Source organism: Nilaparvata lugens, chromosome 4 (genome assembly GCF_014356525.2).
Source record: "Nilaparvata lugens isolate BPH chromosome 4, ASM1435652v1, whole genome shotgun sequence".
Classification (NCBI taxonomy): Eukaryota; Metazoa; Arthropoda; class Insecta; order Hemiptera; family Delphacidae; genus Nilaparvata; species Nilaparvata lugens.
Window position 1 is genome coordinate 67,350,357 of NC_052507.1, and position 23,909 is coordinate 67,374,265.

At 31.6% G+C, this 23,909-nt stretch overlaps 1 protein-coding gene across 2 annotated transcripts; it reads right to left on the reverse strand.

Annotated features, from left to right (window-relative positions):
- Nucleotides 1-3,364: 3,364 nt before the first annotated feature.
- On the reverse strand, nucleotides 3,365-22,024 carry LOC111057772 (probable maleylacetoacetate isomerase 2). Of its 2 annotated transcripts, none has more exons than XM_039426283.1 (7): nucleotides 21,734-22,024; nucleotides 19,077-19,128; nucleotides 17,916-18,064; nucleotides 16,151-16,228; nucleotides 14,868-14,994; nucleotides 12,142-12,244; nucleotides 3,365-6,630 (listed from the first exon to the last, which is right to left on the reverse strand). In XM_039426283.1, exons 1-7 carry the CDS (start codon nucleotides 21,749-21,751, stop codon nucleotides 6,504-6,506), a joined length of 654 nt encoding a protein of 217 aa, XP_039282217.1. In that variant the 5' UTR covers nucleotides 21,752-22,024; the 3' UTR covers nucleotides 3,365-6,503. The 2 variants fall into 2 exon arrangements, with proteins under 2 accessions (XP_039282217.1, XP_022200933.2); XM_022345241.2 differs by lacking the exon at nucleotides 21,734-22,024 and adding an exon at nucleotides 20,119-20,419.
- Nucleotides 22,025-23,909: the final 1,885 nt, after the last annotated feature.

Below are 23,909 nucleotides of genomic sequence, written 5' to 3' on the forward strand. Positions count from 1 at the left end.
CTGGGTAGCTAAAATGAGTAGCGGTTGACAATGAAAGGCAAACTGCACTTGCGCAAATTTCCTGAGTTGAATATTGAATAAGGTAAGCTGCACTGCACAAGACTTCCCAAGTTGAAAAAATGTATCTCCTATGAGCATACAAGATGAATGAATGTAACCGCTAAAAAGTGTACTGATGCTCAGTAAAATTGAAGTGATAAATAATAAATCAAAAGTTCATATTGAGGATTGTTGAAAGTTCATGTGGAATATGTTGAAATTACTTACAGTTCATAAAAATAATGTGATGAATAATTGAAAAACGTTGTACGCAGAAAGCATGGCGTGAATTGCAAAAAGGACGCTTAGTAGAAAAGTCCGAAAGGTAAGTTAAATTCATAGAAAATATGGTGTGAAAACGTTCACTGATGAAAAATGCGTTGAATGGTTCTTGAATAAGCACACAAACTAGGACATAATGAATGATGAAAATGGATAAAGTTTTCCAAAGATGGACGCGTTAAATTGAGATGTTACATCGTATGACTGTACAAAAGAAGTGACCCTTCTTGCTTGCTGGTTGACGAAACAGGAACTGCCCAAATAGCGGAAACATGACGTCCACGGCAGTCATGAGCACAAACTCTACGAATGAAGTGAACATATAAATTGATATTAAGCGAACTGAAGGTGTTGAGGTTGAAGTGACTGTGTGAAGTATACCAAAGGAGGTTCAAAAAACAATGAAAATACAATTCAAAATACTTATAGACGAATATTAAACTAGAAAACATTGAAAGAAGCAGACGACAACTAGCGCTACTATCGATCAAGCGATCAATGAAACTGTGACGTCAGAGATCGCATGACACATGAGAAAGTTGTCGGCGGACTGTAGCAGCGGTAGATTCAAATGCTACAAAAACAAGATGGACGACCATAAGACTGGCTAAAACATGAGACGAAATCTAACAGTGATGAAGTATCAGAAAATACTATCATTCAGCATTGTATGTATTATTTTTCAATGTCATTTTTCTCTTTCTTTTCAATAATTTAAAATTTGTTATTATTTTAAATAAGTAGATAACTTAACTATTGTTTGTTTTTAATCATATTATTGTTGTATTATTTTTCGTATGTTATAATCCTTGATAGAGAGTTGAGTGTAAGAGAGGGTCGACTGCGCCTAACTTCGCTTTCTAAGAAAAATAAAGGCAGTCATTCTATTCTATTCATGTCACCATAATATATATGTATATATTATAAAAACAGATGACATCCAATTATTAGAGCGAATTGAATGCCTTCATCTTCATGTGGGGCAACACACCACACCAACCTTGTTCCTGTGAGACAGACCTTGTCTCTGTGACACTACACTTGTTCGAATGGGACTCTACCCCTCTTCTTGTTCCACTGACACTACTTGTTCCAGTGAAACGACCTTGTCTCTGTGAGACTCACCTTCTCTCTGTGAGACTACCTTGTCTCTGTGAGACTCAACTTGTCTCTGTGGGAACTTGTTCCTGTGAGACTGCCATTATAAAAACGACTTGTTCCTATGAAACTTGTCTCTGTGACACTAATATCGTTCAAAAAACATACGTCTCTGTGAGAACTTGTCTCTGTGATCCGGACCCTTACAGAGTTTGTTTTTTCGGTGATACCATGGAACAAGCAACACAATATTATTTATGATAAATTCTCAGTCAAAAAGTTGTCCGTATATCGATTACTCTGATATTTACTATAAGTTTTATAGATCTCGAATTGAAGATTCGATTCCAATCGAGAAAAAATGTAATAATACAACACATATACAGTAGTCTGATCGTAGTTGCAAATAATATGTTGCCGCCAATAATTGTCATGATGTTATTCCCCTCAATTATTCTCGTTTGAGAATGAGGCTTACAGTTCAATGTGCAAGGAAAGTTGTGTGAGTGTACCACACCAGATTTTTTCAACTTGACGATTCTTAAATTATGTGTACGTTTGTAATATTATTAGTTTTATAAATTGATTGTGCTGTTATTATTGAGATACAACATTACATCCTTCTTAGAGTAATCACGAATATTTGGAGGTAGTCTGTTAAATAAGTAGGGAATGACATGATGTAGGGATCTTCTACCATAAATATTATTGAATCTGGGTACTACATATATTGACGGAGATCTTAAATTGTAGGGTGAGGGAGGAGCAAGGAGTCTGTAGTATAAATTTTCTTTGTGGAGTATTACAATTGTGGAAAGATAGAAATGTTTGGGCGATAAGGTATGATAGAATATTTGTAAGCTACGTGGGTTGTATGGATCAATATTGTTAACATAAGGAATTCTGGTAGTTATACATTTTAATGTTCTTAATCGTGTTCGTTCAACTCTAGATAAAAGATAATCGGCTGCACTTCCCCATGATTCAATGTCATATCTAATTATTGGTTCCATCAAGTACTATATATCAGATATAGGCAGTCAGGGGTGATATTTTTATGCAAATAAAATACTTTTGCGTTGAGTGCTTGAAGTTTATTTGGAATGTAGTCTATGTGAGGACACCATCTCAGGCTGCTATTGATTATAATGTCAGGGTAACGGGTACTATTTACTAAAGTTAGAGACGGACAATTGCAGATCTGAGAAGCATTCGCATGAAGGCAATGACAGTCGTTGCTTAATACAGTTGCATTTACGTTGCATCTTAGATGTGGAGATTTAAAGTGCATTAGTACAGTTTTTTTCCTGTTGATTATGAGATTTCTGTCATGGGACCATTTCAGAATTCTGTTGTACTCAAACTGTATATTAATTGTTCAGCCACTTTAAATTCTTATGTCCAACAATCAGAGCTGTATCGTCAGCATACATTAATACTTCTCAATGTCTGATTACTTTGGAAATTGAATTTACATAAATATTATACAAAATGGGACCTAAAATGCTTCCCTGCGGAACTCCAAAATTGTCACATTTATATAACCCACTGTGATTGCCCCCTAGGTTAACCATGAAGTGTCTATCACTCAAATAGCTCTCAAACAATTTCAATACATTGCCAGTAATTAGGAACACTTTCTATTTCAAATTCCAAATTGAATAAAAAATAACATAAAGCAATTTCTTCAAATTTGAAAAATATTACATTTCAACTCAACTGCAATATGATAGTATTTCTTGAAAGTATGCCTTGGAAGGTAGGGAAACTGAGCAGTTGAAAAAAAAACATTTTTAACTTAACTAATTATTGAATTTTACTTCAAGTGGAAGAATGCATTCACAAATATTATTTTCATGACCTTTCAATATTGATGAATTTACGTTTTGATAAATTTTCATTTCAAATATGTATGTAGAGGAGACGAAATAAAAAAAGCTATATGTATTGTTTCTCTGAAATTACTAGTTTTTATTATCTTCAGTTTGATTATCACTTCAACAATTCCAACCTGGAATAACACAATCAACTAACTTATTTACTATATTATACTAAACTGTGCCTTGGTTGAATATTCGCAATGATGAGTAGGCCTAAAATTAAAGGTTTAGGCTATATGCAGTCGGAAATTACTTGTGAAAATTAGAAGTTTTTAATTATTAGCTACCATGGAGAGTTGGAGACATTGAAATCCAAAGTTCAATTCGCCCAAGTAAGCAAACATACTTTCAGAATGAATAAATTTGTAGGTAGTGCAGGCTATAATTACTAAAAGAATAATATTGAAACCAAAGGATTGCACCAATGGTTATTCAGCTTGGTTAATAATATTATTATCAACAATACTTTGACAATTTTAATATTGAGTAGCCCTACATAGCCTACTTCACATGAATAAGTTGAATACTTCACTATTTAGAAAAAAACTGATAACAAAAAACCTGAATGAATTAACTTAACTCATTTGAGGTTTTTCAGGACATTTGCAATGACATTGCCTGGTTATATAATTATCAATGATTGAAAGCTGATACAAATAATGTACTATAAATCTGCTTGTAAAAAGTAGTTACTCTATGATACCGTACATTATAATTTATATTTTATGTTTATCAACAGATCCTTTTACTTTTACTACGGGTAATACAAAGCTCTTCTAATTTTATTCTTAGAAAAATTTGTTGCTATTGCATGTGTTTAGCTTTTTGAATCTACTATAAATATTGAGGCAGAGCCAATTTGATGTCATTAATTTATGAGCAGCTTTAATCGTTTGAACTTTCATTTTTACCTACTTATGCACTATACTATTCTATCTATTAATTACACTATTCACTTATACAATTAATCAACTAATAATACTATTTAACTGTACAATATATAATTTGTAATAGCTACTGTCTACTTGGAGAAAAATTCTGCATTATAATAAATAAACAGTATTAATTTTATGCAAGCATGTCGTAGGCTAGGTACTTCAAAAATTTGTTCATCAGTAATCAATATTCGATTAGCCTACGGTATGTCAATGAACGTATATAATTATAACAATGAGAAAACCATAACAAAAACAACAAGTTTCATTGAATGATATTTCAACAATATGATGTTTAATCAACTTTATTATTCAAGTTCTGTATAATATCACAAGCATAAACATTTTTTTAGCTATTGAATCAGGTACTCAACCACAGTCAATTTTTGGATGATATCAACAAAAATTTTGGTTCAAGTTTCAATAGCTTCATGATATTGAAAAGGAAGCATTAATGCTCTTCTATTGATATTTTGTGATGTTATAATAATATTTTCAAATATATTTCTCTAGCTATTCATAAAATAGCTACGGTAGTGAGACAAATATCCCCAGTTACAGAGCCAAATCAAATCAATTTTTCCACAGAAGTTGATATAGCCCTATTCCTTACAGAATTACAGTACTAAAGTACCAGATATTATAAGTCATTACAATTACTCGATTACTTTTGTACAAAACTATCACACTATAGACTACTTATTCCACATTTTCCTAGATACACATATTTCAATTGTCTTGCTTGTTTACAGAATGACTGATCATTCGATCTGTACCGGTAGTAGAAGTGTAGCCTGCCATTGTCGGTTGTTCTAAAATCTTACATAATTTAATAGCTTACCGTACCCTATTGTGAATATATTAATTTGTAATTCAATTTACTAATCACTTTACTATTATTTCTATATTAGAAAAATGTTTATCATATCTTTCACCATAATCACAAATTCATAAGAAACGAACAAAATGAAGATTATTCAAGTTTGCCTATGACTCTCCCCTTCAAATCGAACAGAGCATGGACCTAATTAACAGAAGAGAGTTCAATCATTCTTTTTTTATACTTTAAAATATTTTAAAAAACACAGTTCTATTTTTCACATCCATATTTATCAGACATTACTACAGGAATTATTTATACAGTCCTATATTAATAATGTATATAATGAATGTGGATGTGACAAAATATAACTGTGTTTTTTTTCAATTATGGTAAAATTTCACAATATCAATTCTCATTCAACAAACTTTATAAGATTGGGTACAGACTCATTTATAAAATCCTGGAAAACCTCTTTTTACTATTATAATAATATTGATTGTAAATTTGATAGATTGGTGAGCTTCCCTCCAACTTGGAGCCAAGGAGACATTATTTATCTATATCCACCATCCACGGAGACCCATACTTCTGAATAGGTTATTATTCAATGCATTAGGTAACTGATCCTTCCTCATATATTTTTTGTTGGGATCAATAGTCATTATAATAGAAAAACGTAAATAACTCAGAATTATTCATCATTCATCAATACAATAATTGATACAGGTAAGCTACATAATTTCCTTCTAACGTATTTAATTAGGGCTACTAGATTTGTTAGTTAATAATAATAATTTATAGTTGAAAAATAATCCAGTAGTAACCTTCTCAAAAAAAAAAAACGTTATTTTATGTAAAAAGTTTTTAAAAAAGGTACTATATGGGATTATTCTCAACTACACTATTCTCATGAATTTTGAAATCTTCTTTACATTGGTTATTTTTTTTAGTTTTGTTTTTCTTGAATATCTAGGCTAAGTTCCTGGGAAAATTATTGAAAATTTAATGAACTATTACATAGATTTGGTTCTATAGGTTTAATGATCCATTATTAGATCCAATAAGTAAGTGTTCTAGAAACCGGAAATCAGTTAATAATACCTACTCTATGAGTTTCATGAGAAGGTCCAAGGAGGATAACAGTCAAATCTTTCATAAGATAATGGATAGCATCTTTTGAATCCGGAACCGTTCACATAGTCATCCATTGTATCAGCACTGAACTCAAATAAAGATCTATCTCAAAGAGTATCCATGGGGGTAACAACTTACTCTATTTCACCAGTAAATGATTACTACCTACAAGTAACGGTATCTTTACTCTATAATTTCACTGAGCACTACATACAGCATCGTTCATACAGCACACATCAGTAGTCTGGTAAGATGGGATCAGAATAATAAGGCCCGCTGTGACATTGTCCGCTTCCGGCCACTTCCGGTTTTTCATTTGGTCGCTTCCGGTGGACAGTCGGGCTGGCTGGAGGGGTGTGCAGCACGGAATGCAGGGTGGTTCTCCAGTTCGCGGTCTATTCGTAGTGTGATCGGGAACGGCCGTAGGTCCACGTGGAACCTGGAACATCATTACACCATTGGGAAATCCAGCAACATACAATGAATATACAGTACAACTCATCCAATTATACTAATCAATTGGTACATGATCCTATTCGGTTGGTCAAAATATTCCGATATTTGAGTTTTTTTTTTAAGGAAAAATTCAGAAGAAAATAACTCTATCATAAATACAGTATATTACTGTTAACTTCCATGTTTTAAGCTGCGTTTACACCGGAGTTAATAACACGAGTTATCAACAAAAAGTTATTAACGTGACTGAATCGTCAAAAATTACTCTTGACAAAGTTAATAACTGATGTTTCTAACAGAAAGTTCCTTGTTATTAACAAGATCTTGTTATCAATATAATTGGCTTTCATATGATTTTATTCAACGAGACTATTCATATGATATAACAGCCGGAATAAAAAGCAAAAAATTGTCTTCAAATTTGAATTGAAACATATGTGTGTTCATTAAAATGATGATCTTCATTTGATCTAATGTAAATAAATTATAATGCGTTTACACCAGAGTTTAAAACAAAAGTTTTCAACATAAGTTAATAACATTTTCTTTTCGCTACTAGTTTTGTTACCAACAAAAGTTAATAATTTTGTCACGTGTTTTGTCTGCAGCTGTAGTTATTAGGGAACAGCTGTAGTTGTAGGGTAGGGATGGTGGGCGAAGGGGTTGCGGGGAAGATAGTAGCCTGTTATTAACAAAAGTTACCGACTCTCGATGGATAACATAAATCTTGTTAATAACAAGGGATTTTCTGTTGAAAAAACAAGTTATCAACTTTTTTGAAGAGAATTTTTTGTCGATTCAGTCAAGTTGACAACTTTTTATTAATAACTCATGTTATCAACTCCGATGTAAACGCAACTCAACATGATGTTATTAACTTTTGTAATTAACATTAGTTGATAACAAAAATGTTAAAAACTTGTGTTATTAACTCCGGTGTAAACGCAGCTTAAATGTACCGGGTGATTAAAAAAGGACTTTACAACTTTGAAAATTTATGTAAATCTTATTAAACAAGGTACAAATGGTTTTAAATGATTGAGCTGGTTAAATGGTCTTAAATGGTTAAATGCAGCTTAAATGGCCTTAAATGGTTGAGCTGGTTTTGGTGTTGTTTTAAGGGAAAACACTTAAAATTTGTTTACCTTAAACTAAAGGAGTTCTATGTGACTTCCGTTGGTTATCCTGAAGACATCCCATCAATAGTCGATTTCTTCCCAGACTCGCACAAGTATTTGAGGTGTAACTTGCTCAACATCAGCGCAAATCCTTGCTCTAAGTTCAGGTAGAGTGGCTGGCAAAGGGGGTGAAAGATTCCATATCTTTTATGAAACTCCACAAGAAAAAATCCAGCGGTGTTAAGTCTGGGGAACGAGGGGCCATGCAATTGGCGCATTACGGCCAATCCACTGATTTCTGGGAAGAGATCGACAATCGATGGGATGTCTGTATGATAACTAACGGAAGTCACATAGAACATCTTTAGTTTGAGGTAAAAAACTTGAAGTGTTTTCCTTTAAAACGTCACCAAAACAAGCTCTGTACCTTTTTTAATAAGACTTACATAAATTGTCAAAGTTGTAAAGTCTTTTTTGAATCACCTACATAAATAAAAAGCACAAATGACTTGAAATTTCTTAACATGCTATGTAAGGATAAAAAATAAATGTATAAAAGGTAGGCTACCAAATATATTTTTTTGTGTATGATATGGGAAAAGTGGGAGGCTTGAGACAGAAGGAGGTTTTATTAGGCAGTGAGTGCTGTACCTCTGGATTTTCAATTCAAATGGGGGTTCTCGGTTCATTGCTGGCTGGCTACCTATAGACAAATATTAAGACTATTTACTTCTTCGATTATAATTTTTAAATTGATTTATGGTTTCTTTGGTATGACAATTGATGCTTAGGAAGCAATCGATGCAATATATCTACAAGTGTGATTATAAGGTCCTGATAATATTTATAGACTGATTTCTATTTGTATTGCATAGACACCAGATTTACAAATTAAGGCATGTAAAATGCAGTTAATGATCTATAGTGAGGCCACTTTATAATGGCAGTGGATAAAGATAGGAGAATAGCGATGCCGATTCTCTGCATTAATTAATTATATTTCTACACTATAAAAAACATAATTGGCATCGTTGTGGACCTAGAAAAGGATAGTACCACCGGCTTTGTCGAATGATAGGCATAAGGATAGCAAAACCAAAGTTGAACAAATACTGTCATTATAACGTGGACCTCACTATAGTTTCCTTGTAGTTTCAGGATAAAAATTCAATTAATGCGATTAAAAATGTTGTACTCAAGAGAGGCTTGTAACAATTGATTAAGGGATGCTTGAGACACAGCCTCAAATGAACAATATAGTTGTTATCCTGAAGGTCGTTAATGATGTTACTGAGAATAAAAAGGTTACTGATATGTAGGTAGGCTATACAAGTAGTGACTTCTTCCTTATTCAATCTCAGATAACGGTAATCATAATTATTTTTCGGGCTAAAAATAAAATTCTAGTAAGAAAATTGAGATTGCGATAAATTGCAAAAAATAGTTGAATTCTCCATAGACCCAAAAAAATATGCCTATTGTATTTTTTGAAGAAGGACTGAGTTGATATATTAATTCATATTTTGATGGACTATAAATAGATGTGAGGCATTGTCACTGATCGAGTGATCATGAGTGAACTAGTGATAATGTCAGTGATCGAGTGACTTCAATCCCTTCCAATAAATATCTCAGTTTTTATGGAGATTGAGTTTTTTGTGATTTCGATTAGTGTCTCAAACCTCCTTAAGGTAGGCTATTATTCAATTCAGTCTCAAGTCTCCCCTGTTGGAAAAGCCTTGAAACAAAAAACATCATGATGGTACATATTGAATAGAAGGAACAGTTCTTATAACAGGCAGAAAATGCACAAATGATATTCGAAGGTTTATTGGAGATAATCCAATGGATGAACAGTTCAATTTTTCAATTTAGAATAATTTATGACATAAAACATGAAAAATGTCTCAAGCCTCCCACTTCTTCCTAAATCAATGTATACAGGAAAATCACAATACCTATAAGAAGAAAAGCTTGAACAATTATTGATGAGGAAGGAAGAATTGAATGGGAATAATAAGCCCAAGAATGAAACATATCAACAAATTCATCTTTCCTCATCAATAAATGTCATTCCAATTTATTGTTTCAATCATTTCCAATTTCAGTGACATGAATTCTTCATAATAATGATACCTAGGCTAAACCTGATGATAATTGAATGAAAAAGACTAAGAAATTGTCAAAAAACCACAGATTTATTGATACTTAGAAAGACCGGTTTCGGTTATTACACCATTGTCAATCTCTGATAAACTCAGGTCTTTCTAAGCCGATGTCAGATCTTAAACCGAAACCGGTCTTTCTAAGTATCAAAATAAATCTGTGTTTTTTTACAATTTCTTAGTCCTTTTCATTCAATATGAATACTTACCACAATATCAACTTTTCAACTACAAAAAAAACTGTCAATAATTTTTGGCGATTCAATACGACAGACTAAAAATAGCGAACAAAAATTTTTGAAGCGACAGAAAAGTATTTTATTGTAGGTAGACTATAAACGGTAATAAAGAATCCAATCAGAATGCTCGACCTACGACCTACGATCGTGTTATTATTTATTTATTTATTTCATTGACAATTAGAAATCATAATTATAATAAATATAATATGATTGGGTGAAGACAACAGGCATAGCCCAAAACTGTCTTCTCCCAAATTTTTACAAATAAAAGTTTCGAAAAAGAATAAGGTTAAGATTTCACTTTCACTTCAAAAAGTCCAATTTCCACTTCAAAACTAATGACTAAACTAAAAATTTTGAATTTTGATTTTTAAAAACTAATTAAAAACAAAAATATTCCACTCAAATCTCTACTAATTAGAATTTTTTTTATTAAAACCTATATTACATTAAAATATATAATGTAAGAGTATTTTTCAGTACTACAGGAATCTAAGGTCAATAGATTTGAGTGCTCTCCGCATCCTTCAAAGACACTTTTTTATTTTATTTATTCGGATTTACTTTATTTTACCAATTCTATTGTTTTATTATTTATTTTAAAAATCTTTAACTGTTATTGTTTCAATAATGCAGTTCACAGAACTCATTCCCCACACCCAAGACTTGTCTTTGTGGGGAATATTCACTACTGTATGCATATTTTTGTCTCAGTTGCTGTATTTTTTATTTTGTGAATAAAGATTATCTTATTTGGTTTGATTTGAAATTGTTTCAGTAAAACACACTCAGCTGAAACATTACTTGTAATCTTTAGAAACACGGCCCTGGAGACCGTTTGTAATGATGATTTCAATGATTTTTTTCGAATCCTGAATTTCAAGAGCCTTTTTCTTAAACGTTTCAAGTCTTGTAGCCTGATGATTCAAGTAACAGACAAACATTGGCAAGCATTGTAGAAAACATCAAGTTCCATGATGATATTTAGCGATATGATTAAATTTGATGTTATTATCGCGACATTGGGGAAAAACTTTCCAATATTGCGGGATAAAAATGTTACTTTGTTGCATATCCGTTCATTTATTCAATTCTTTTCTACTAATGATTCCAAAATTAAATTTTGAAACAGCACTTATGAAGGGAAAAAGGAACTGAGTTTATAACAATAATTAGTAGTAATGCTAACTGCACTTTTCACTTTTACTCCATATTATGTGTTTAAGAATTTGAGTTTAATATCATTATGCTACTTTAAAACTCATAGTTAAAAATATTATTGAAAGAATTGCTTATACAATTGAAATAGATCTATGAATTTGTAAAGGAGCTTACCTATCATACAAGTCTAGTGTGTGGGTATTTATTTATTCATTTAGTATATGGCTTCCAAGACATCAATCAGTATTCCATCTTCACTTCTTCAGGATCATAATATGGGAATGATCCCTTGTCTCAAGATATAAGAATAAACATAAAAAACGAACATAAACTAAAAAAAACTGGTAACTAAAACAATTTATTCAAATGCATATATCCAGTCCATTAAGATAGGCTATTGAATCTGTAGTTGCCATCAATAAATCTTCTTCCTGTTCCTCCTCCAAAGGCCGTGATTGGGCACTCTTTCACTATGTGGTCAATCGTTTGCCTTTTAAAGTGTGTGGGTAACTACTGCTAGTTACAAACTCATCGATTTTTGGACGTACGATTTCTTCCGTTCTTACAAATTCTATAAGATTCTACAGGTGATGTCAAACAGATTATATGTTTGTCAAGCTCCGTTTAATCTGATAGAACTCATAAGAACGGCAAAAATTGTACTGTACCCTACGTCCAAAAATCTATATGTATGTGTAACTGGCTTACCTCCTGTTCAACAATACTTTAATTATTGAGCATATTTATATGATCTGAATAATTTATCATTTTTGCAGTTAATTTGATTGAATGTTGTAGACCTACTCACCTTCGAGCATTGAAAACTTGTGGAACTAGACAGCAATCAGCCAAAGTCAATTCATCTCCTACACAATATTTGCCAGCACAAGATGATAGCAGCTTTTCAACAGCTAGAAAATATAGGATTATTGTAAGATATAACTTATAATATACTGTATGTAAATAACAAAACTTTTCAAATGCTATCATAGAAACGTTTTTAAATAAATTATATGTAGCTAGGCTAAGTATATCACAGTTTGGGTTTGTGTAGTAGACCTACCTACACTTTGTACAAAAAATAATAATTTATAATTTTCATTCAAAAATTGATAAATAGACAACTATATGCTAGATACAAAATTCTAAAGCTATAGGTATCGTGATCACCATCAGAATTAACAACAATATTCAAAGAAACTGCAACAGAACAATTGATAGCCTCCTTAAAAAATTCAATCTTATGAAAACAGTGAATTATGTTGATTTGAGTAGCCTATTTACTCCACGGACAGAAACTCGATACGGGAGACTGTTCAAGGCGTAAGTTATTGGAAAAATGATGGACTAGTTGTAAATATAGTATTTTTTTTAGGAGCAGTGTCCCAATCATATATAATGATAATAATATATATTTTATCTAGGCTAATTGATAACTAAGGAGGGTCCATACTGTATCGTAGAATAGAGATAAAATATCATAAACTATTTCAAGTGCTATCTTATACTATCTGTTCTCTATGATCTTAATAAGTGAATACAATTTGTAAGACTTATTCCGGAATTAAATAATTCTAATATCTTCCAAATGCCTTCAGTTTGTCATAGATGGAGGGATTTATTAGAAAAAACTAAATTTATAAATAATCAAATCATGCATTTCAGTAAACAATCCACCGAGAGAGGACTAGGTAGACCTAGTTTGTCAACTTAGAACTTTTGTCAAGCAGTTCTCAAATAAATGTGTTATATCGTATTAGCATATGGATTCACATTGAGTTGTTTACTTCAAGATCTGAACCGGTTCGACCAGTCGATGAAGAAGTTAAAAGGTAAAACAAAAAATTATATGTAAATATTGTAAAAGCCCATTTACTATAATGTTGCTTTTTGAAAACTTATTCACACATCTGCAGCTGTTATATAACACATCCTCTTGGAGAGTTGGATCAACTTTGAACTTTAAATCTCAGTGCAGTGACACCATATAGATAATAATTTGATAAAGTCCTTCGTTCTCTTGTGAGTTCAATTCCAACAGAGCAATGTTTTGACTTGTAGTCTATAGAGTAGTAATAATAAGATTCTTAATTTTAAGCTTGTAGTACGATTTCTTTACATGACCTACCTGTCTTTATCATAATCATTATGAAAAAGCACTTAGGATAGTTAGTAGGCTATTTCAATAAGCTCATATTATTTAATTCTGCTCTTGTTAGCCCGTGCTTTTCAATATTATTTTGTATTATCAATTTCACGCAATAAAAAAAGAATTTACATGTTACTATCATCATTTGTATTCACTGCCCTACTCTTTTCCCTCAATTTGTTTATTACATTTACTATTTTCATCTTAATTCGTATATAAAGCACCTACATATTCTACTGATAACATTTCTGCATACTGATAATATAGTTATACAATTTTCTGGAAATATATTTTCACTGATTTTTTGGTCCGGTAATTTAGTGATTCAAAATAAACTCTGAACTATCATCAAGAAGGTATAAAAATGAAAAGACCTATATGTGTGATAGTAAAATTAATGATCATACAAATATTATCACTCGTACAATCATCATCTTGTAAATTGAACAAGTGGACTCTATCATCGATAATTCACTGGGAAAGAAAAAATATATTGACGAGTAAAATGAGCTACCGTGCTGCATAAATTACTTTGTATAAAATAGAATTATAGTAACCTTTTTGAAAATATATTCTCACTGATATTTTGGTCCAGTAATTTAGAAATTAAACATAAACTCTAAACTATCATCAAAAGGTATAAAAATGAATAGACTACTATTATTACTCGTATAATTATCATATTGTAAATTCAACAAGTGAATTCTATCATTGATTAATCACTAGGAGAGAAAAAATATAGTGAGTCAAATAAGCTGAGTAAATTATTTTTTTATAAAATTGAATTATAGTATACCCATTTTCAAAATGATAAAATACCTAATATAAATTATTATAACAACTAATTTCAGTGTTTGGACCATCTCCATGTTATAAAATAAATTTCAAATAAACGTTTTATAACCTGAAGATGGTGTGAGCACTACTGAAACTAGTTGTTATGATTTATATTATCCTATTATCTCCTAAAAGGGTACTATAATTCTATTCTACAAGTAAAAATAAAAATAATATAATATAAAAACAATAAGTAGCCCTGATTTCCTACATTTCAAGAAGATGCTTTTTTTATTTCAGTCATCTGAGACCACGATAAATATGGTCACAAAGAAGTATATTCTTGGTCATTATCATTATTTGCTGTCATTTACTAAATTGAACAATTTGCAGAAAACAAAACAAAAATGCATGATTATTATTTGATCATCATGAAATCATCACTCACGAGTGATTTCATATAATGTTATTTTAAATTTCATGAGTTTTCTCATAGAATCCCTCACGCACTTCTCATTACCCAAGCACAAGCTGGAAGCTCATGTGGGCATCATCCACAATAAAAAATATCATGTAATATTGTATGCCAATTATTATTCGTTCATCACCTCTTAACCCTCGTGTGATCCAGTGTTGGGCCCATTCTTTCTTTTTCTCTTCGCCAACATAGATTAGAACTGTGAGATTTTGGAGGGGTTGGACTCCAGTTGCAATTACCTCACAGATCTCCCTCACCTGAAATAGAGGAAGAATATTATCTCATAATGATCATGATATTAGTGGTTGTTATTAATATATAAGTATAAAGGTCAAGAGGTTTGACGTTGTGCGTTGTTAATGAGTACCGTAATCAGGAGATGCCTTATTTATTACATTCATATCTTCCATCTAGTGTATTAGGTTCTGTCTCATAATTTTATTAGCAGAAGGGCCTACTTACTTTTGCGTAGTAGGTAGTGCATATTTGTATAACAAATATTATTTCACAGTATTCACCTTTGTTCCAAAGAATGTTAATTGAAAATCATGAGAAGTAATAACCTATATCCACTTCAATTATAGTATAACCCAACTTTCAATATATTAAGATTGGATAAAAAGAATATGGAATAGACCCCTTTTTGTGATACCAAAAATACCTACTATTTAGGAATAATTCAATCAGAGCTGCATATCATTTTCACTCCTAGTTTAAAACTAACTTATAGATACGGTAGTCAAAAACAACATGAGAAAACAGTTTTGTTTGATACAGATAAAACTATTATTCCATACTGTAAACCAGGTTATTTGAAAACTTGTCTTCGAAAAGTACGTATTTCATACTGTATTGACAATAATATAAAATCAGCAATCAGGTACCTATTTGTTATAAATAATGTTAATTTTAATTCAGTAGATATTTCAGAATAAATCTATGCTGAGAATCATTGACGAATTTATACCAAATTCTTGAAAATATTCATCTTATACTGTATATATTGTGATAATGGAATAATGTGTTCAACATAAATTCCCGTTGTTGCTTTTTCATATAATTTATTTTTTCATTTCATTTTTCATCCCACTGACCACCTATGAAAGGGGTATAAGGATTTGTCAATTATAATCTAAAGTCGTCAATCTTTGCATGCTCTCTCACAAGAGATGGAAACGAAATAAGATTTATTTATCCATCTTGATTGTAATAAATATTATGCTGGTTCTGGCCTATACAATGATATAATATGATAGTTTTTATAATTAATCTACTACAACCAATATCAATGTATAACCAGAATAGTTTTCAATGAATTCCACAAAGTATAAACTTGAGATGAAAGTTAAAAAAAATATTAGAAGCATTGGTTCTTCAGATACGGTAATTACTATGCTCATATATTTAACTCACCTTCGCCCTTTTATGAACATCTTGTGGCATAAGAGCTCTCTGTGGTCGTGTTTCCTCCAGGTAATGCATTATATTTAGCTGCAAAAATGGAAAATATATATCCAGCCGAATATATTTACATTACGTTACGTATATGTGGTTTGATGATATTATTTGAAGACCAAAAACAAAATCACAGGAATGATTATTAATTTTTCTCCTGTCATTAAACTATTCGATAATAGAAATTTATATGTTAACTTTAATTGTGAGGAATAGACTCTCAAGAAATCCATTGAAAGTAACTTATCTATAAACTATTATGTATAAATTTAGTACTAATAATAATACAGAGGATACGTGGAACAGGAATAGATAAATTTTCCAGAACTATTCCTAAAATAATTCATAGCAAGTATCTGCAAAATAAAACTGATTCATCAATTGAATAATGGGAAAACATCATAGTGTAAAATTGGATGGAAAATTTTGATTATGACTTTGAAAGATGCAACAATTTAATTTTTGGGGAAAAATCTTCCCCAAGGGAATTAAAACAGCAACTCTCTATCAAATAACAAGCAATTAAATTCACATTCACACAGCTAAATATAAGTTTCTCCAATTGGGGAGAGGTTTTGCAAATTGCAATAAGATGATCTAAATCATATGCGAATAAACCAGGATAAAGAGGAGTAGGTTAATATTTCAATCAAGAATGATTACTTCGGCTGTTAATCTATGGGCCTACTATGATTAAGTAATGAAGAATCCACAATTTCAAATTCATTTTCCTAACAGCCAGAATGAATCTTAAATTACCTCGAGGCTACTCTATTGTTGGCCAACTAACAAATTGGTGTCTTATTAAGATATGTGAGTTTCAAGTTCATTCTCAACAGCCAAAATAAATCTTAAATTACTTTGAGCTTACTCTACTGTAATCCAGTTCACGAAGCTGCGTTTACACCAAAGTTATTATCAAAATGTTTATTTCTCTGTCCTAATAGATCCTATTAGATTGAACATAACTTATCATACACATGATGAACATATGTGTTTGTCAAGTTCCGTTCAATCTAATGGAATCTATAAGGACGGAAAAATAAACATTTTGTTAATAACTTTGGTGTAAACGCAGCTTTAGCCAGCTCTAATGTCTTATTATGACATGTGACTCTTTTTAATCTATCTAGATTCATTTCCCAAGTTGACCAAAATTACTATTAGAAGTAGTGTAATCCTATAATTTTATAGTAGGCTAGAGATGCCATAATCAAATCATAATAAGATGGAAATCGATGAGAAATCTCATCGAATTTCCATCTAGCTGTTAGGCCCGCCGCAAAGTAGACCCACGAAAAGCAACCCACGCCGTGGGATGTTTTGTAAACCATCATAATCAATTAGCTGACAAGTGGATTATTCATTGCATGTATTACACAGATGTCTGGAAAAGCCTAGCAATGGTTTACAAAACATCCCACGGAGTGGTTTGATTTTCGTGGATTACAGTAGCGTGGGTCTACTTTGCGGCGGGCCTTAATCCTGTGATTTTACAGTAGCAGAAGTCTTCGGCGAGGTTTACAGCATTTAACTTGGGATTTTCGTCTGATAATAATTAATAATAGTAGACCTGTATATAAATAAAAATAGAAATGTAAGTACTCTTTACAAAATTTTATTTCAAATTTTATTTATATTCAAAAGTTGCCCTAAAGGAAAAAAGACAATTTTAGCCTATATATTTTGATGATTCAAATGTTGAAGAATAAATAATACTCACAGATTCAATAAGTGTGTGGCCATCAATTTGTAGGGCAGGCACCTGTTCCATTGGATTGATCTCTCTGAATTCATTGCAGTGCTGCTCCCCTCCACCCTTAACAAGGCTCACTGGTTTTATGTCATATGGAATTTCTTTCAAATTGAGGGCTGGAAAAAAGTTGATTAGTCTGAAAGTGTTCAACTCAGTATCAAGAAATCATAATAAATTATGTGGGAGTGAATATCAGACAAGTTTGTAAGTATGTTTTCAATTCAAATTCATTTTATTTCAGAAAGTGTACATTTTACAATACATTACCCTGAAAATTACTCCTCTAGGCTAATATGGAGCAGGTCCGTGTTTAGAGGAGGAGTAGATACAACAGATATAGTACAAGAGTATGAAAAGAGCACTTTTTGAGTGTATATTAATTAGAAAAAAGTAAGGCTCAACTCACACTTACACGACTCAGGTCGAGAAGAGACTCGACTCTAGTCGAGAGCATGTGCTACCAAATGGTGACACTCAGACCAGTCGATTCTAGTCTCCGCGAAGTCACCATTCGGAAACATGCTCTCGACTAGAGTCGAGTCTCTTCTCGACCTGAGTCGCGTAAGTGTGAGTTGAGCCTACCATCACATACCATATTGAAGGGTTTTATATCCCAAATTTGTACACTTTGAAATGGTACAGTATACACAGTACAATCTGTTAATCTGTTAATGACATGCACACTGTACTGATGATAGATAGCTTCTAGATAATAATATTATATGTGTAGACCTACAAGTGTATACACATAATGATATTAAACTTTTGTTATAAAAAATAAACACACGTGAGATCAATGAATTAGAATCAAAGTTCTGTAGAAACAACTCTCAATTCTGTTGAATGCCAATATTACAAAGTTTGAGAAATGTTTGCTGCTTCATTTTAATACAGTAGGTGTTTGCTTCATTTTAATACAGTAGGTATTACTCGAAAAAAGGTTTTTTCTCTTCAATAGTAGATCTGCTTCATTTATACTCATGTTATTTTGTAATAATATTTTACTGAAGAGCTTATTATTAGACTACATTGAAGACATTTGATTCAAGCATTGAACAATAGATTCTATATAATTAAGTAACGGAACGAAATAAATCTCCAGTGGAGGGGAGTGAATTATATTCTTACCTATTCTAACCCTCCATGAACAAGAGCTCCTCCAGTATGAATACAGGACGGGCTGAAAACAAATCATAAATAGTTTATTATTAATTATTGAATAAGTCTATACTATCTAATATAATTGATATTGAAACACTTCATGATTGCTAAACTATATAATTGCTACTCATCAATGTCTAGCTCTCTAGTTTAGGGCTACTTCTATTTACATAAAAATTGAAAAATCCAATTACCCTGCTTTTTAACAGATATTTTTATTATTCGACATGTTACAGATTCAAAGCAATTTTCAAGTGCATGTAGCCTATAATGTATGTATATGTATGGATGTATCTGTTGAAGAAGAGTACTTTCATTTTTCAATTTTTATGATTACCTGCCTTATGATGAATTTTATATTTAAATTGATAGGTTTGGCTCATAATCTCTCTTACAAAAGATAAGATACTAGAATAATTATGTTCTCAAAAATCAATGTAAAAAAAAACTCTTGAAGGAGCTCTGCATATTCTATTTCATGAGCATAATTGGACTATTTTGAATATAGATCTGATTTATTTCTCCACAATATTCCCATTGAGAAATGTATCATGTATCATCAAGTATGTGCTCAGAGAACAAGCGAGAAATAATAAAATTGTCTATCTGCTTCTCTATCACTTTCAATATTATTCCAACATAAAATAAAAGCAATATCCTATCAAACAAGTTTTTTCTCTAAAGCCCATACACAAAATTCACAGCTTCTTACAATTTCTGACATGATGTAATGAAATGAGTAGAATGTTTTACAATGATATTTTTATTGCAACCAAAGGCTATACGGTACCGTAGTGATTCTGCCGGTATGAGAAAAAACTCTCCCAAAATTTTATCAAGAAAGAAACGAAAAATGCAAGATATAGAATTCTGCAATACCGTGTTACTTAGATCTTAAGTATTTGAGAGGAAATTATGTAGAATGTTTTACAATGTAGTACAAAATATATTCAAAAGTAGCTCGAGCGCTATTGATATTATGATCTATTGAGCTCTTATCAAAACTAACCTTTCCGATGATGGACATGGTAGTGTACTGTTTTTTCTTGGGAATGCTTGAAGATTTTGGATCAGCCACAGAAGTAAGACCGCTTCAACTATGGAAGGATTCGACTAGCATAGGAATAAAACAAACAGTCTTATTTGAAAACCGGTAAACCTTGGCAATGATACAGAAATCTGTGAGCAGTTTGACAGTGGCTGGAGCTGGGGACTGGGGAAATCGCAGATAATAACACAGTGAACCGTGGTAGGGGCAATACAGTATGGAACGGGGACCAGCTAAACGACTACAGCACTAGCGCTCCTCGTGACTAAATAGAGAAGTAATCGTGTCTTACTTTGTTCTCCTCTATATGCAGCACAGAATTGAGCTGTGGAAATTGGAAATCATTTTTCCACAGACTGTTCCCGTGCGTAACTCGGAACTTTGAACTGGTCCTTCCTGGATGAACGCATGTATTTCCTGCTTCTTGAAAATAATAAATTATTATGATTTATACTTGGAAATGGCTCTTGAAGAGCTGAAACCAGTTATGTTGCAATAAAATAAAAGTTACTTGATAATGTTTATTGTGTGTTAATAATCACTATCCCTAAAAAGAAGAGTGAATAACAATATAAAAAGATTGGTTTATTATTTAGTCGACGCCTTAATTGGAGAAGTAGCCTAATGAAAGATAAACCTATTCAATTTTCCATTCAAGGAAGTGGAAATTGACCTACTTCAGTCAAAGAAGTGATAAACTTTGCTCTCTGCTTGTTGATAATAATGACTTTTAAATCTGTGAAGAATCAAATTACCCTGCTTTTTAACAGATATTTTTATTATTCGACATGTTACAGATTCAAAGCAATTTTCAAGTGCATGTAGCCTATAATGTAAATGTATGTATATGTATGGATGTATCTGTTGAAGAAGAGTACTTTCATTTTTCATTTTTTATGATTACCTGCCTTATGATGAATTTTATATTTAAATTGATAGGTTTGGCTCATAATCTCTCTTACAAAAGATAAGATACTAGAATAATTATGTTCTCAAAAATCAATGTAAAAAAAAACTCTTGAAGGAGCTCTGCATATTCTATTTCATGAGCATAATTGGACTATTTTGAATATAGATCTGATTTATTTCTCCACAATATTCCCATTGAAAAATGTATCATGTATCATCAAGTATGTGCTCAGAGAACAAGCGAGAAATAATAAAATTGTCTATCTGCTTCTCTATCACTTTCAATATTATTCCAACATAAAATAAAAGCAATATCCTATCAAACAAGTTTTTTCTCTAAAGCCCATACACAAAATTCACAGCTTCTTACAATTTCTGACATGATGTAATGAAATGAGTAGAATGTTTTACAATGATATTTTTATTGCAACCATAGGCTATACGGTACCGTAGTGATTCTGCCGGTATGAGAAAAAACTCTCCCAAAATTTTATCAAGGAAAGAAACGAAAAATGCAAGATATAGAATTCTGCAATACCGTGTTACTTAGATCTTAAGTATTTGAGAGGAAATTATGTAGAATGTTTACAATGTAGTACAAAATATATTCAAAAGTAGCTCGAGCGCTATTGATATTATGATCTATTGAGCTCTTATCAAAACTAACCTTTCCGATGATGGACATGGTAGTGTACTGTTTTTTCTTGGGAATGCTTGAAGATTTTTGGATCAGCCACAGAAGTAAGACCGCTTCAACTATGGAAGGATTCGACTAGCATAGGAATAAAACAAACAGTCTTATTTGAAAACCGGTAAACCTTGGCAATGATACAGAAATCTGTGAGCAGTTTGACAGTGGCTGGAGCTGGGGACTGGGGAAATCGCAGATAATAACACAGTGAACCGTGGTAGGGGCAATACAGTATGGAACGGGGACCAGCTAAACGACTTCAGCACTAGCGCTCCTCGTGACTAAATAGAGAAGTAATCGTGTCTTACTTTGTTCTCCTCTATATGCAGCACAGAATTGAGCTGTGGAAATTGGAAATCATTTTTCCACAGATTGTTCCCGTGCGTAACTCGGAACTTTGAACTGGTCCTTCCTGGACGAACGCATGTATTTCCTGCTTCTTGAAATAATAAATTATTATGATTTATACTTGGAAATGGCTCTTGAAGAGCTGAAACCAGTTATGTTGCAATAAAATAAAAGTTACTTGATAATGTTTATTGTGTGTTAATAATCACTATCCCTAAAAAGAAGAGTGAATAACAATATAAAAAGATTGGTTTATTATTTAGTCGACGCCTTGATTGGAAAAGTAGCCTAATGAAAGATAAACCTATTCAATTTTCCATTTTAAGGAAGAGGAAATTGACCTACTTCAGTCAAAGAAGTGATAAACTTTGCTCTCTGCTTGTTGATAATAATGACTTTTCAATCTGTGAAGAATCAAACTATATGTGCTCAGATTGACTATCTTTTCATTAGCATAGTAAAAAGTATTTTCCATCTCACTCGTATTATTGCTTTCAATAGGTCTTGTTGTAACTAGTAATTTCAACTAGATAAAGAGCCGAAGTCTTGCAATTGGACTCTTTAAACACTTCAAAGATCCTGAAAAATCATGCAGAAATCTTAGAAGTCATCATTTATTCCGAAATCAAATCATTTTCATGATACTCGCTTTTTTCTTTAGGGAAACGTTGATAATGAAAAATTAAGTACATTTTTTCGAATATAGAAAAAATACTAATGATAGAATAAGAGGTACTTAATAACTCTTATTGTTTCTTAACACTTCCATGATTTACTATCATAATCAGTTATTGAGAAGGAGTGATTACCAATCTCTCGACTTAATTCAATCCACAGCCAAGACGTAATTTGCATCCAAAACCTTCCAACGGTTGGAAGTAGATTTCTGTTCTGACTAAGTAATCTTACTACTATGTAATGAATACTTTTAAATGTTTTATTAGAAAAGCTACTTCAGTAAAAATTAAAGTAAAAATCAAAGCCATTAAATATCTCATCTCTGATTATAAACCGGAATTTGTACCACCGAGATAGATTAAATCAAGTATTGGCTCGACAGTAAATAATTTGTTTCAAATCACATAGCTTATCTTTTGAGAATCCATTAGGTTTTCACTTTATCACAGCTGATATGTTTTCAAAAAAAAACAATTCACCAGTCGACCATCAAATAATTCTTCATCTATTTATTTCAAAGGCTACAGGACTATCCTCCAAATCAATTGTTTTATTATATAGAATCACTTCACTTTTATTCGATTACACAACCGGTTTTGTTCATCCAAATCAAATAATTCATGGATTAATGGAGATTATCCTTAGCGCACAAGTCAAAAAATTAAATATGACTTTTGAAAACAATGTTATTAATATAACTGTATTACCAACCTAATCATTCCAATCTGAACCTATACTATTTTTGGAAACATTACAACAATTCCTTACTGGTGTATTCATTATATTAGTGCATTGTTGCATTCTGTCTATTTGAATTTGGATAATAATCATCAGTTATTCTATCTTTGGCGACATGTTCTTTCTAATAGTCTCTTGAGCTTTTTATCATTATAAAATATTCTCTATTTATATTATTATTCTTGTTTCTTCTTTATCTCTGTGATTTCGATTTTTTTATGTATATCTGTAATTTGATGTTTGCCATATGTCTCATCAGACCTGGCAAAGGAAATAAAATAAATCAATCAATCAATCATCTTGAAATAATATGACAAAATAATATAAACATGAATAACGGTATTTGAATCTGTATCTGAACTCTCAGGAATCTATGAATGAATGAAAA

Bases quoted from the DNA above. Each gene is read 5' to 3' on its own strand.
- LOC111057772 (XM_039426283.1), bottom strand. The intron at 12,245-14,867 runs GTGATGAACGAA...TATATTTTCTAG, and splicing joins GATCACACGAGGGTTAAGAG to CTGTTGAAAAGCTGCTATCA. The intron at 6,631-12,141 runs GTGAGTAGGTCT...ATGATGTTCCAG, and splicing joins CAAGTTTTCAATGCTCGAAG to GTTCCACGTGGACCTACGGC.